The 16,027-nt window shown below is 33.7% G+C and overlaps 1 protein-coding gene across 1 annotated transcript in view; it reads right to left on the reverse strand.

Annotated features, from left to right (window-relative positions):
• LOC134752798 (probable nuclear hormone receptor HR3) overlaps positions 1–6,007 on the reverse strand; it is a 186,577-nt gene extending 180,570 nt beyond the window's left edge. Inside the window, exon 1 of the mRNA XM_063688521.1 lies at positions 5,760–6,007. Coding sequence (XP_063544591.1) covers positions 5,760–5,778 — 19 coding nt within the window. The 5' untranslated portion in view covers positions 5,779–6,007. The remainder of the gene's footprint in view (positions 1–5,759) is intronic.
• Positions 6,008–16,027: the final 10,020 nt, after the last annotated feature.

Consider the following 16,027-nt stretch of genomic DNA (forward strand, 5'->3'; position numbering starts at 1 on the left):
AATATTTTTATTTTGACACTTTAATAAAGTCAAGTCTTCCACCAGAGCAAGTCTCCCGGATTCCCCCTACGCAGTTTCACAGGGAACCATAGTATCCTAATCCTTTGTATGTTCAATAAAGAAAATTAATAAACAAAACAAGTTACGGATAGTTTCAAAAAGTTAGAAAAGTTCTTGTAATCTGTTAAATCATAATAGAGTTAGACCAAGAAAATTCTGCAACAATTTTGATAGTATACGCAGTGAAAGTGTTATTTTAAACGTCAAACTTCTATGAAATTATGACGTATAAATAACACTTGCACTGCGTGTGCTATCAAAATCGTTGCAGACTTATCTTCGTCTTTTTTTTTTTTTTTTTTTTTTTTTTTTTTTTTTTTTTTTTTTTTTTTTATACCACGTCGGTGGCAATCAAGCATACGGCCCGCCTGATGGTAAGCAGTTACCGTAGCCTATGAACGCCTGCAACACCAGAGATATTACACGCGCGTTGCCGACCCTTTAAAAACCTGTACACTCCTTTTTTGAAGAACCGTCTAACTCTAGTATCCTCTATTCAAAGATTATACTCTTAATTTTGTACTCAATCGAAAAAATGTGGGAGCTAGCAGATATTTTTGTAGAAAATATCGCAATTTTGGGAGTTTTCCATCGGTCATTGTGGCCGTAAAAATATGCGAAACATATTCTAGAATGCATTAGATTTGTATACAGTCACGTAGTTTGTGTTTTATCCACTTTTAAAATGTAAACTGTGTCACAGAATAAATAATAGTACTAGTAACTGTGTATGAAAAATTATATTTCTTGAAGACTAAGGTACCTGCGCCAAACAAGGCCCATCGTTATTTTTTTTTCTTATATTTAATATTAACTTGCAGTTTCGTCTATGATAGTTAATTCATAATTCATAATTTATTTATTGCATCCATGGTTTACATTTGGTGGTACATACATAGTGGGTTTCACATGGACCCTGGTAGGGCACAGCAATAGTCTTAAATCTAAAGTATGCTAGGTATTAGTATTAATGTAATCATTATATAAACTAGGTCTTATGACAATGGTTAAGACATTGTAATTTAAAATTATATTGCAACAATTAATTATGTAATTTAAAGTTACTAGCGAACATAGACGCAAAATTTGAACCCATCCACATTTATAAAAGTATGACATTTGGGTCTTCTTTGGTCCAGGTATCTTAATTAATATAATTATCTTCCGAATAGTATAATAAAATTAAACAAATTTAACATTTAAATGTATATTTAACTTGGATACTTGCGGCATTATGAAGAAATTAATTTACATTTTCTCCTTATGCCTGTGCGTATGTATTATGTATGTGTATTCATCATGGGCACCTTTGCACGGGGAACGGCAAGGAGTGGTTTAATTTTTTTAAATTTATAGTTTTAATTTTAATTTGTAAGCTTTAGTTTTAGGTAATTTAATTTGTAATTTTTAATAAAGTAATTTGTACATATTGTATTAAAACTTATAGAAGATATAATTATGGATATGTAAATATATATTTTACTGTTTGGATGTATTGACAAATATATTTATTTAAGTGTATATTTACTGTATGTGTTATTGTACTTATTCCCTTTTTCCTACACTACCTGTTTCGAAAACTTTTTGTTTTTTATATCCTCTGCTATCCTAAGGTTGTCTGGAAGAGATCGCTTTCCACCATAAGGCCTCCTGTTGCTATCTTTATCTACATTGTAAATCTCTAAATTGCCTTATTTTATAGTACATTATAACATTAATTACGGTTATTATCACTCCTAAAAAGTTTTTCTCTGTTTTTTTTTGACCAACCAAACTATATAAATTTTAACTTTAAATATATAACATTTAAAAAGCATAACCGAGTTATGATTTGGCATGTAAAATCTGATAAGCTATCTTTTTCGATAATATTTAGGAAACCGAAATATAAAGGACATGTCATGTAATTAATGTCATAATTAAGAAAACCGAACGAATCCCAATGTCATAATAAATGAGGTAATCAGAATAGGCGCCATTCATTTATTACGTACGGCAATTAAGGGGGGAGGGGGGTCGACCGTGTCTTTTGTACTTTTATTGTTTTATTTGTTTTATTGTTTTATTTGTGAAAATCTCCTGCGGGCTTACAGGTGACCTCAAAACGCTCATAAGAGATAAAATAACTATTCAAATAATGTCAACCTACCTAATAAATAAATTAAATAACACAATTATATAAAATTAAATTCAATTACGCCAAATTACAAGTGAAATGTGAAATGTTTTGCAGGATGTACAAAATAATAGTTTCCTTGAAAGTCGAAATTAAAACAAACCCGGTGTACTTAATCATTTTTCCTTCAGATTTAATGAATATTAAACAGGGGGGTGGGGGTTGGCCAATTCTTATTTTTTAGGGAGGGGGTCAAAATCTGGCAAAAAATATCTTACGTAATAAATGAATGGCGCCTTAGGGTTTTTCCTTTAGATAACTATAAAATTGTTTCATAGCGATCATGAAATCAAACTAACGAATATACACTGAAAAAATTTAAATCAACAAGTTACTGACAAAACAATTTTGGTGACACACAATTTTTTGCTGACTGTACTTCGTCTCATTTGCATGTGTATTGAGTACTTCTTGAGACCTTTCTAATGAGCCTAAACTTGATGTGTTTGTTTTTCATCGAAGAGTTCCTTTGGTTTATCTTCCGACTGCATCATCAGATCAGCTCCATTTTAGCATATTGCATTGTCGTCGAAATTACGGAAGTCCTCCAAATTTCCAAATTTCAACTCAATTAAATTTAAATGGAGTTTATAATTATTGTTGACATGTGTTTTTTTGCTTGTATGTATTTTTTTTAATATAACAACTATCAGTTTATTGGAAAAGTAAAAGTGCATCACGAATAAAACTATAATTAAAAACTAAACTAAAATTAAAATAAGACTAAATCTGAAATAAAACTATATTAAATCTAGAAAAGGCACCTGCGGCATAGTACCGCAAACGCTGGCAGCATTTCCTCGCTTAATTTAAATTATAATATTTGAAACATGTAATATACTTATACAAATTGTGTATATTTGTTAATAATGAAGCTAATTGAAAGTGTGTAATAAATCCATACAAATAAATACATACATAGAAAACATCCATGTAATGCTATGTAATTTTTTGCATGAATAAAATAAAATAAAATGACTCAGGAACAAATACCTGTACTCATTACACAAATAAATGCTCTTACCGGGATTATTTTAAACTGAACAAAAGCTCATTACAAAGAGATGGATTAATTTTGACGTCACATAATGTGTTCTCATATTTACTATCTCATGGTAACAATTTTGACGTTTCATACAGAGTAGCTGATTTGACTGACCCGATTAAAACGTTGTGGCACGAATCTTGAGCGACCTTGACTCCCTTATGAGTCCCATACCATTAATATCAATTAAATCACATTTACAATCGGGTCTATCGCGAATTTACATGATTTAATATGCGTCCAAAACTCGAAAGTTTTAAATGTTACATTAATAATTAGTAGGACCAATAGGACTTCAGGTTTTTGTATAACAAATGTGGCAAAAAAATCGTACGGGCACGTCTGACGGAAAGTGGTAATCGTAGCCTATCTATAGAAAATTTTAGATGTCCCATTAGCTTGATGCCGACCTTTTCTAGGTCAAGGTACAAGGATTCGCTGTGTTGACGGGTTAAAGGGCAAATGCGTGTGAATCAAATTTTTCTAGTCACTTGTTGTCATGGTTACGGTCGCCTAAGTCACTTTTAAAAAACCATACATTTTTACCGCAGTTACAAGGCTTTCCTATAATCATAGAGTAACTTATACTAGAGCGGTACTGTCATAGTAAATTTTGTAACCCCAGTAAATTCACTGCCATCTGTCGACACACTTTAAAACTAAAAATGAAGATTTATAAAAGTACGATAAAATGTATTTAAATATGGATAAATGTTTTTTTTTTTTGCATTAATTCTTTTTATGATTTTGACCCATGTTCTTTCACTGATATGCGTTAAAATTGTTAAATAACAAACGAAACCGTTAACGCCATCTATACGACAGTAAGCCAAAGCTAGTAGCGCCCTCTGAACGAGAATAAAATTTTCTTGATTTTCGAGGCACGTTTTTTCCTTAGACTGTATCCATCTATTACGGAGTTATATCTATCTTTGCTATAATGAATCATTTACAAAGCACATGAATTAGTAGAAAATAGTATAACAGTTCTTCTCAAACTAGCTAGTGCTAGTATTGTCGGCTGGCGGGATAGAATAACAAGAAAACTTAAAGTTGATCCACCCAGGTATCCCACCGAGAACATTTTCTGAAGCTGCTCTATCCTCGCTGAAAAGTTTTGTTGCTGTCATTGTGGCATTGATTGCTTGGTTTTATTAATGAAAATTCTATTATCGCTATACCAGTGTTGGTCGAACGTTAATTGCAATTAACCATTAACCAGTACAAATTGAACCGCAAACCGTAACGGACGGTTACAGTTTACGGTTCAATTTGTACTGGTTAATGGTTAATTGCATTAACGTTTCGGCCAACACTCCGTTAAACATATGCCTGAAACCATAGAGTAACTTATACTAGAGCGGTACTGTCATAGTAAATTTTGTAACCCCAGTAAATTCACTGCCATCTGTCGACACACTTTAAAACTAAAAATGAAGATTTATAAAAATACGATAAAATGTATTTAAATATGGATAAATGATTTTTTTTATTTGCATTAATTATTTTTATGATTTTGACCCATGTTCTTTCACTGATATGCGTTAAAATTGTTAAATAACAAACGAAACCGTCAACGCCATCTATACGACAGTTGGCCAAAGCTAGTAGCGCCCTCTGGACGAGAATCAAATTTTCTTGATTTTCGGGGCACGTTTTTTCCTTAAACTGTGTCTATCTATTACGGAGTTATATCTATCTTTGCTGAAACTAAAATTTTAAACAATCTTTTTATCGACTTGATTATGAGTAGGTACATACCTACTAAAAATACGTAGTTCTGGTAACAGATATTTAAAAAAATCAACCGTATTGTGAAAATAAGAAACTACCCCTTTCGGTCAAAATACTTTCTACCTAAGTATGGATAAATAAACTTAAAACAAATTACTATGGAGCAATTACGTACTAACACAAACTTATTAAGATATCTTTATTAAGTTAAGCTTTTAAGTAACTTATCTTAAACATCAATTAACTTTTTGTTAAAGAGCTTTCTTGACTTAATTCCAATTGCGTAAGTATATAAATATTATATGGAGATAAAATACGCTAAAATATGAATTTAATATAAAAACTCATGCTTCATGTAAGTTCAATGTATAATTATTATGTTTTCGATTTCTAGAACAAGGTCATTGACCTTAGTGTACCTAAATCAAAATCAATAACTTTGACCATCTCAATATTGATGTGCTTGACGCTATTAATTATATTTATAATCATGTGCATTGTTTTATAAAATACTTAATGATATATCAGTCATATTCATATTGCTTTCATATTAAAACATTTTTTGTCGTAGCTTAGCATCATTATTCGTGTTTTCGAGTTAAATTACGCTAAATTTATCAGTATATTTAATTTACTACGTTTAAATTAATATTAAACTAGTCGTAAAACTTTAGAATTAAACTCAATTTTATCAGAAAAACTGCCTAAAGTTTCTAAACTTTAAAAAAAATCGTTAAAACTCACCTCTAATCGTGCTCGGCATTTTGTATCCTGTCACAACACTATAACCAATTTTAAAAAGTTATACAAACACAATCCGTTCACAAATTATCCGAACTCCGCCATGACACCATAGAGTATAGACACAACACTTTTCGCGCCAACGCAGACGTGCAGCAGTAGTGATGTAGCCAACGGTAGTGTTTTTTCGCCGGTAAGCGCGCGGATAACTGTATTTTTTTCGTGTTCGTAACGGTGCGGCCGGTTATTGATGAAGATGCGTGAGGTCCCGGTTTTAAGGCCGAAGTGGGACATAGAAGACCTTCAGACTTTACTGCCTACATTCAAATAGTGGGGTTATTTGTGTTGTATTCTCTAAGACCGGTTAGATAGTCTCCTACCTCCTAAGACCCCGCGTACAAATTTTTGTACATATTCCACCATCTATTTTGAACTTTTGTTGAGTAACTAAGGGTTACAAATTCAAAAACAAAACAAATGCTTCTGGGTCTTTGGAGGATAGATGACGCTATCTTAAATTTCGACCCAACGAAAAATTATTTTTCTTTTTTGACTGGAAGAAAAAAGTTTTGGGATCAGCCGTAGCCGAATTTTGGTTTGACATTGTTAACTTTTCAGTCAAGCCAGCCGGGCTAGCACATGATTGGCGCCGCGAGATAGACTACCCGTCCTTCTTTAATTAATACAGTTAGAAAAAGACGGGTAGTCTATCTCGCGGCGAGATACTGTCGCGCCAATCATGTGCTTGGCCTACAGAATGGAATATCATTACCATAATCTGGTTCCCACTATTTTAAGAACTAGAGTAGCATTTGTAAGGTAAATTCGATTGTTGCAGCATGCTAACTTCACTTAATAAGTTTTCCCTTTTTTGCGGTAAGGGTTTGCTACGATTCAGGTCCTTGTATAGATTAAGTATTTAATTATGTCTAACTGTAGTCTACAGCAGGCCTACAGCTAAGAAGATGATATGATGACACGCCATCTTAGAGAATTTAACACCCGGAGTCGCGCGCCTTTATGAGCTTACCCCTCTTTCGAAAACCTCGCCTAATGGTCATACTTATTGTATGGACTGACGTTTATCTGATATGGCTATTTGTACGTTACGTACAAAATAGCCATACATTGGACGTGCCCTACCCCCGCAAAAATCGGCAGACTGTTTTGTACAAAAAATTACAGACAAGGCGACGCCTGTTGTTAAATTCGCAAAGCACGCCATTGTCATTTCAAACTAATGAGAAGCTGGCAAAGCGCCTCATAGAGGCTTCTGGTGAGGGCTGGCCAATATTTTGCCCAGCGGATCAGCATTGCCATCCAGCGGGGCAACGCGGCCAGCCTTCTGGGCACCCTACCGAGCTACTACGATTTAGGGCAAATTTTTCATTTATAAGTTTTTAATTTTTAAGTATTATTTTAGCCTAATTGTTATAGATAATAAATTACATGGTATTTCACAAGCCAACAACTCAAAAACTTATCCATGTAATAAAGTAAAATAAAAGGATATAGGATTATACGCAATAAATGGGTTTAATGGGGATTTCAAACAATACCCAGGCATGCGCGTGAATTAAAATGGGAAATTTAAAACAATATCAATATGCGTGATATGACGCATGCAGATTGGAGTTGACATTTTTTTTTATTTATTTATTGAATAAGGAAACAAATTACAGTTTGTTAGATTATTACAAGACCCATCGTAGGCAAAACCTTATGGAGGTTTGTGTGCCGATGGGGAGTTCGAGAATAACATTAAAAAAAAAACAATATTATATCCTATATCTTATCATAAGTATGATTCTTAGTATATCTTGCACTTTCAGATTCACGATCAGATTTTCGAGCATTTCAGTATGTACCTTCTTAGAAACGGCTTTAGCGATTTAGATAAAATAAAATGTACAATAAGTACATCTTTAGACTTTAGATGGCAAATAGATGCCGAAATCGAGAAATAAATTTGGCTGTTTCATACATTCCGGCTGATGTGATGTGATGCCGCTGATTTGTATGGGACAACCAAATTTTTTTTTCGCGATTTCGGCATTGGTCCTATAGTAAGTTGTTCAGTATGACCTATAAAGTCACTATGCAGAGTATGGCTGGTGAATATAATTTCACCCTGTATGTATTATATAGGTATGAAGAATGTTTGCCGGAGGAGAATTTTCCAAAATAATTACGTAACACGCGAAAAGAAAATCAAAATTATTAAGTATATTATTATTTTTCTTTGCATGTACAAAATTTATACGGAAATAAAAGCTATTCATAATATTGAAACCTTTGAATGAAATAATGCGCCTAGTCGCAATCGTCCATGGATTACAATTACAACAATTACAAAAAATCATTAACGGTTAAATTTTTGTAAGCTGTAAAATATAACCTATATTAATACCTCTATATTTTGACAAGTGATACTTTAATATAAAAAAAATATTGCTTCAAGTTTTATAATTTTTAAATTATTTTATATAACATAATCTTATGTACCTACGTCACCTACTTTCTGTTTAAAGGGGCCCACTGACTATCAGTCCGCCGGACGATATCGGCCTGTCAGTTAGAACAAAAATTTGACAGTTCCGAACAACTGACAGGCCGATATCGTCCGGCGGACTGATAGTCAGTAAGCTCCTTAATAGAATTCTGTTTTATAAAAATGTGTTACTGTAATCCTAATCACAAGCATAAATGTTTTTATTTGAGCATAAGCAAATGAATTCCTACAGTGTAGTGTTGTTAGTTAAAATTTTGAGTAAGTGCCACCAAAGAACAGTCAAGAGCACAAAATTAAACGGAAACAAGCGAATTCAAGGAATTTCCGACAAAAAAAAAGATAATTGTGTCTTTTGAAGAACCCCGAAATTAAACGTCAAACATTTTATACAAAGTCCATAATTTTTGTGAATCGAAATTATGGAATTGTAAAGTCGCGTTCACATAATTGTAATTCCATGAAAAATGCTTGCTGGGTTTTAAAATACCTAAGTATAAAATGTTGATATAGTTAATAATTTACCTATTTGATTTCAAATTCTAAATTGAAAATTGTGCTTGTTATTTTCCAAATTCTAAATTTGCTTGTTATATTTTTAATCATGCTCGTGGAATATTACTCAATGTTATTGTTAAATTCAACTTTAAATTCAAAATACCTAATAATTGTACTTTTTTTTTCGGAGCAAAGGAATTTTGTATAAACTATAAGTGGAAACTCTTTTGGCCTATGTTCTTACTATTTCTTTTACCTTATTTTGTATTATTATGTGCTGTATGTTTCCCAAATAAATAAATTAAAAATTAAATTAAATTAAAATTTAGTTGTGGGATTTCGTAGGTACGTATCTGTTTTTTGTTAAAATGTCAAAGTAAATATACAATGGTATAAGTACTACCACATCATTTAAATAGTAGGTGACAAGTTATTTAAATCAAGTACTGTGTAGTTAAACCAAGTTAAACGTTGGTTGACTGGTACTGGTATAAAATGACTTTTAGCACTAAGTCCGCCATTTAGAATAGAATAGAACAGAAATAATTTATTCGTTAGCAAAATTACACAAAACAGAGAAATCATAAAAAAAAGTGACACGAAATGGCGAAATTTGTACATAATTGTAAATTTTTGTGCAATAAAGTTTAAATAATGAAATAAATTGTATTCTGTTTTAACAGAAAAAAATAACGACAACCTACGCAAAACTCCAACAACTGTCGGAATTAACAGGTAGGTGCGCTAGGTGCATTTTTAGTTTAGTTAAATTGTGTTTTCATGTCCAAGATACTAAAATGATATCGTGATCGGACAATTTACTACCCAACCATTTTGCTTTTATATACCAATTTTGGACTAAAATAACAGACTGTTTTGTGCAGAAAATTACACACAAGGCGTATCCGTTTGGTTATATCCTCTAAGGTCATATCATAGGGAAATTCTCTAGTTAGACCAAGACAAGCCTGCAACGATTTTGATAGCACACGCAATGCCCATGATATTTTAAACGTCAAACTTCTATGAAATTATGACTTATATTATAATTACCTAAGTACTGAGTAGTAAAAAAAAGTACCAACCATTTGCAATACGCGACAATGTGATCCAGCCCTAACCAGTGTAAACAGGCCCTTATGAATCACATTGGCATCCCAAGTAAACAAAACCACTGAGGTCGTTCAACCCAACGGTAACTGCAACCTGCTTCGACGGGTACTGTGACGTCACGTGGAGCTACTTGTTTAGCGCCATCTTACGGTCGGTAGTGGAACTAAACTGATAAAAGTGATTTGTTTCTCAGATCTCCAGGAGAATACAGCTGGGTTGGGCGGCATTCAATAAACTAGCCAACATCCTCACCAAGCGATCGACGTCGGATACGTCATTACCGGGCGGGACATGTTGCCAGGCAAAGTGATGGCAGGTGAGCCAAAAAGTTAACGCAAATCAGGACCGGGATAAGTGGCGTACTCGAAGAGAGGCCTATGCTCAGCAGTTTGAGTTTCCATGAATTTAGTTTTTAAGAGTAAATTTGAATTATAGTGCAATTAGAAGAAATACTGACATTTTGCAAATGATCTTTGGTAAAATCTTTGTTAGCTACATTGGGTCACAGACTACTTTAGGCTTGGGTCTAAGTGACATCTGTCGTTTATTAGTGGAACCAAGTGGAACTTTAAGCTACCGACATCTATTGACGAAATTCCAAACTACTTACCACCGTTGTAAGCTAGCTCATGTACTTACGCTCGTATGGGGCAAAATATTGCTACGCGTAGCTACTAGATGTCGCTACAAGTAGTAAACAAACAGTGAAAATGTGATTGTGAATTCGCCATTTCGCCATCATCCATCCATTCATTCATTCATTGTGATTGTGAGTCGGTGGTGTCTTGTTGTGACAAATCTAACATCAAAACGTTTTCCCTGACTCAATTACACGGTTTTTGTGAACAGAAAAACGATTATTTTGTATATTGGTGGACTATTTACCTGATAATAGACAGTTGTGGCAGTTCTCTGCATGTTTTGAGCCGATATCTTGGATTTTAATAACGGTAAGTAGTCTTTATGCTCCTCCGAGCTCCGTCGGTGTTTCATAGCACGGCAATTTGCAATTACTTAATAATCGTGAATGTAAACGCGTATTAGGTACATTTATCGCAGGGTTAGTAATAAATAGTGCTAGTTTCTGCGTAAAATACATGTATGTTTTTGCTTAAATTGTCAAAACTTTGTCAAAACTAACCTACAATTTTTCTCCGCCAAATATCTATAGCTATTGACCTCTTTGGATTGTTTTTGGATTTATTACCTTATTTTATACGTTTGTTAACGATATGATTATCGTTTGTGATCAGTTGTGCAGTGTGTAAATATTCAAGGTCGCTTTTAAATGTACCTAAAACGAATTTACGTAAATATCTAAGAAGTAGTTATGGACGGATGGTGGGCATGCTATACCCATTCCTACTTGTCTCTGGACAGTCGCCATCAGATATTATATCGGAGTAGCCAAGGTGCTCACAAATATCTGAACACGCCTCTGTAGTCTTTAGTGTGTGTTCAGATATTTTTAAGCACCTCGGCCGCCCCGATATATCTGATGGAGGCTGTACTTGTAATGGTAGGTACTTTAATTAACGATGATAGAGCAGCTATTTCCGTACAAAACGAAATTGCAGCTATTAATCTGTCTCTTTTCACGCATTTATGCCCAATGTCGGCTTGTGCAAATATTGATCTACTAAATTTATGTATCATTTCATTCGGCGGCTATTTCAAGGTTTTATTACTGATTGGAGATAAAAATGTATATAGGTACCTACACCTATTTAATGTAGCTCATCTCATGCTCATGATTTCATGAATGCATTTTTATAATTTTGCGGGCTATAATATCTTGGAGGACCGGCGGCGGGCCAAATAAAATCCTTTCGCGGGCCGGAGCTGGCCCACGGGCCGTACTTTGCCCACCACTGCTCTAGTCTTCTTTATTGTTTATGATAAATTGATAATAATCGTGAATTAATTTTTTTTCGAGAACGTTTTTTTCTGCTCTCCTACAGAATAACCGAGATTTGAATCCACGATTTTTGACCACTTGCTAATACGAAATATTATCTACACGGTGGCTAAAAAATAAGTGCGTTCCCGTTGCCAGGGAGGTTATATACTAAGCAACTTTTACTATGGGACCAACCCAATCTCGAAAAAAAATTTGGCTGTTTCATACATTTTGGCTGGTCCATTTTCTATGGGAGGGTAAATTTTTTTCGCGATTTCGTGGTTGGTCCCATGTCCCATAGTAAAAGTTGCTCAGTATAATCCCAAAACCTCCCTGGCAACGGGAATGCACTTATTTATTAGCCACCAATAAATAAATCAATCAATCAACCATGTATACTGCTTTGAGTAACTGCATAGCTAAATTGGGGCATTTTCTATGAAAAGGGACCTTATTGTCGATGGCGCCTTCGCCGCACAGCATCGCGCGGCATTGTATTTATATCAGAGCATCGTTTATAATGGCGTAAGCACCATCGACAAGACAATAAGGTCCCTTTATATAGAAAATACCACAATTTTAATAAAACGTCATAAGGAAGAGGTTTGAGTGGTGTTAATGTACTTATACCTAGGTACCTGTAGGTAGGTATAATTCGACTAATTCGACTCACCATCGGTCCACCGGAAATGTTCCCAATTTAGGCAACATGCTTTGTCTAAATTTGCCGATAATTAGGCAACTACCAGTTACGTAACATACATATCCTTATGAATATTATAATAATATTAGTATTGGAAGTAAATATACTTTACAATACATATGGTGCTACTTTCTCGCACTAGTGCGTAAAAGAGCACTTTTCGTGCATATGTCGAAAGTTTAAAGGGCCATATGTACTGTAAAACGTTGTGCGAATAGGTAATTCGCAACTCGTGTCGATTTAAAACACCCTGCGGTCGTTTTTTAATTTATCGCCACCGTTTCGAATTTCCTCTTTTCCGCACTTGTATCGTAAATAACTATTCTGGGCGCCGTTTATTTTTACGTAAACATTTTTTTGCACGTTTTTGACTCCTATGTAATAATAAAAAATAAGAAAACGCCAGAGGTCTCTCGTTTAATATTTATTACGTAAGAATCTAAAAAATACATGTTTCGTTTATTTTATTTTGCAAAGAAACAGTTCTAAACGAGTGAACCGATTTGAATGGGTTTTCTTAGTTATGTTTGGTCAAAGATTTAGTTTTAAAGTGTGTCGACAGATGGCAGTGAATTTACTGGGGTTACAAAATTTACTATGACAGTACCGCTCTAGTATAAGTTACTCTATGGTTTGGTGGAATTGTGTCGTGGTTTTTAAATTTTTTTAGAAAGAATCTAAGGCAAAGTGAAAAAAAACCGGACAAGAGGGAGTAGGACTCGCCCACCGAGGGTTCCGTACAAATTTAACTTCAATTAGAACATTTAGACCTGTACCAATAACTTCTGAGGTTATAAGAATATTAATGTTGCTTATTTTTTATATATAGTTTCCAGACCATATACTAAACCTAAAAATAATATTTTGTGTCATCCTAGGTATTTGCTTAGGTAGAAATTTAGGTATTTCTTTTTTCAATCAGCATTCTGTAAAAAAAATATTAGAGACGAAATTCTTTGTTTCCCTGTAAAGGCAAAGTGGCTTCCGACGTACACACGCATTTTGTGTCATTTTCATCCACGGGTATAATGGCATTTAATAAATACCTAATATTGATCCTAAAACGCCTAAAAAAATATTAGAGTCGGTAAGTGAAGTGTTGTACTTTACAGAACATTGTTATATGTTATTCAAACAAATCTGTGTCAAATTCATCCACCGCTTTTATTTAAAAAAAAAATTTTCTAATTAACACCCTGTATCTGCCACAAAAAAAAATTCATATCATTAAGTTTACGTCTACAATATTATAATACCACATTGAGACATCATTCATAATTTGGGTCATTTTGATCCACGGTTTTTTTACTATCTGGCAAAATAAAACTCAATTGAGCAAGAAGGGCGTGCGCGGGGAAGGGTACCTACGCGGGTGGGGTGCTTACCGCAATATCAGCTGGCGACTGAGATCTTAATACTATCTCCTTTACCCTTGTTAAGGCCAACCAAGAGTGAAAGAGATGGCATTATGAGCTGTCTCGCCACTTAGTTTTGCGATACAGTGTATTTATTTCATTCGGAGGCATAATTACATTGTCTTATCAATCTTACCGTAGTAGGTATATAAATATAATTAAAAATAAACTGTAGGCTGCACTCCTCATACTGACCAACATTTGTGACGTTCCTAATCAAAAGGTACCACTTTCTCTGACAGGTTATTTGTATAAAGATATATAATCAAATTTCGTCTTTATGGTAAACGACAAAGTGGTACCTACCTTTTGATTGAGAATGTCACATCAGCGACTTAAAAATTACTTTTGTTTAAACGTAATAAATATAAGAGCCTCGGTAGAGAGTATCATTTCGTTCCATTTGGAGTTGAAACTCTAGGTCCATGGGGTCCCAGCGCGCATAAGTTGTTTGCAGAAATCGCGAAGCGTCTGGTTGACGTAACTGGTGACCGAAGAGCTGGCGGCTTTCTCGCACAACGTATCAGCATTGCGATACAGCGGGGAAATGCCGCCAGCATCCTTGGTACAATGCCTCAAGGGCCTATTTTAGATTTAAGCTAGTTATTAATTTCGTTTACGTAGTACCACTGTATATATCTTGTATGTAAATAAATGCTTTTGTTTCGATTTTTAGTAGACTTTTTAAGTTCATTTTAAGACGCAATTTATTGTGATTTTTGTTATGTTTAAGCGTGGCAAGCAACATTAATTACAATGATGATGATGTTCATTAAATACAATATTTTTTCATACTATACTGAACTGTCACCCTATACATGAAAATGAACAGCGCCCTCTTGACAATGATCATATATTACTGGTCAGGCTTTAATATGTGTCATAATTTAGTAAAATCCCCTTTGTGGATTCTAAGTTTCCGAGTTACAGCGGTTTAGTGAAAGCGTTTTTTTTAAATATAAATTAAGGGTTGAATAAGGAGGAAAGAAAATTTGATTATTTTTGCGCTACGACGCATGGTTTAGGAGATACAGCCCTATAAAAAAATTCTCTTTTTTTTTTGCGTTTTTTTTGTATAAATTAATGGTTACATAAAGGGGACCGAAAAGTTGATTATTTTTGCGCTACGACGCACGGTTTAGGAGATACAGCCCTATATAGATTTTTTTCTTTTTCTTTTTTACGTTTTTAAATCTTAATTAAGGGCTTCTTAAGGGGAACGAAAATTTGATTATTTTTCGCTACCATGCACGGTTTAGGAGATACATCCCTAAAGTTTTTTTGTTGTTTTTTTTTTCTTTTTTTTGTCATTGCGTTTTTTGTTATTACTTTGGGGTTTCATAAAAGGGAACGAAAATTTTATTATTTTTGCGCTACGACACACGGTTTAGGAGATACAGCCCTAAAATGATTTTTTTCTCTTTTTCTTTTTTGCGTTTTTAAATCTTAATTAGGGGCTTCTTAAAGGGGAACGGATATTGATTATTTTTGCCCTACGATGCACGGTTTAGGAGATACAGCCCTATAAATTTTTTTTGTTATTATTTTTTTCTTTTTTTTCTTGTGTTTTTGTACATTATTTTGTGGCTTTATAAAGGGGAACGAAAATTTTATTATTTTTGCGCTACGACGCATGGTTTAGGAGATACAGCCCTATAAAGATTTTTTTTTTAAATTTTGCGTTTTTTTAAATATAAATTATGGGTTGCATAAAGGGGAACGAAAATTTTATTGTTGTTGCGGTACCACGCACGGTTTAGGAGATACAGCTCTATAAAGTTTATTTCCAGTTTTTTTTTTTGTTTTTTTTTTTAAGTATTAATTACGGGTTTCTTAAAGGGGTTTTTTAAATTATTTTTGCACTACGACGCATGGTTTAAGAGATACAGCTCTATAATGATTTTTTTTAAAATTTTGCGTTTTTTTTTAAATATAAATTATGGGTTGCATAAAGGGGAACGAAATTTTTATTATTTTTGCGCCACCACGCACGGTTTAGGAGATATTATATCTATATATATAGCTATAATAGCTCTATAAAGTTTTTTTTCCTAGTTTTTTTTAAAGTTTTAATTAAGGGTTTCTTAAGGGGAACGAAAATTTGGTTATTTTTGTGCACGGTTTAGGAGATGC

The sequence above is a fragment of the Cydia strobilella genome, chromosome 25 (assembly GCF_947568885.1).
Source record: "Cydia strobilella chromosome 25, ilCydStro3.1, whole genome shotgun sequence".
In the NCBI taxonomy this organism is placed as follows: Eukaryota; Metazoa; Arthropoda; class Insecta; order Lepidoptera; family Tortricidae; genus Cydia; species Cydia strobilella.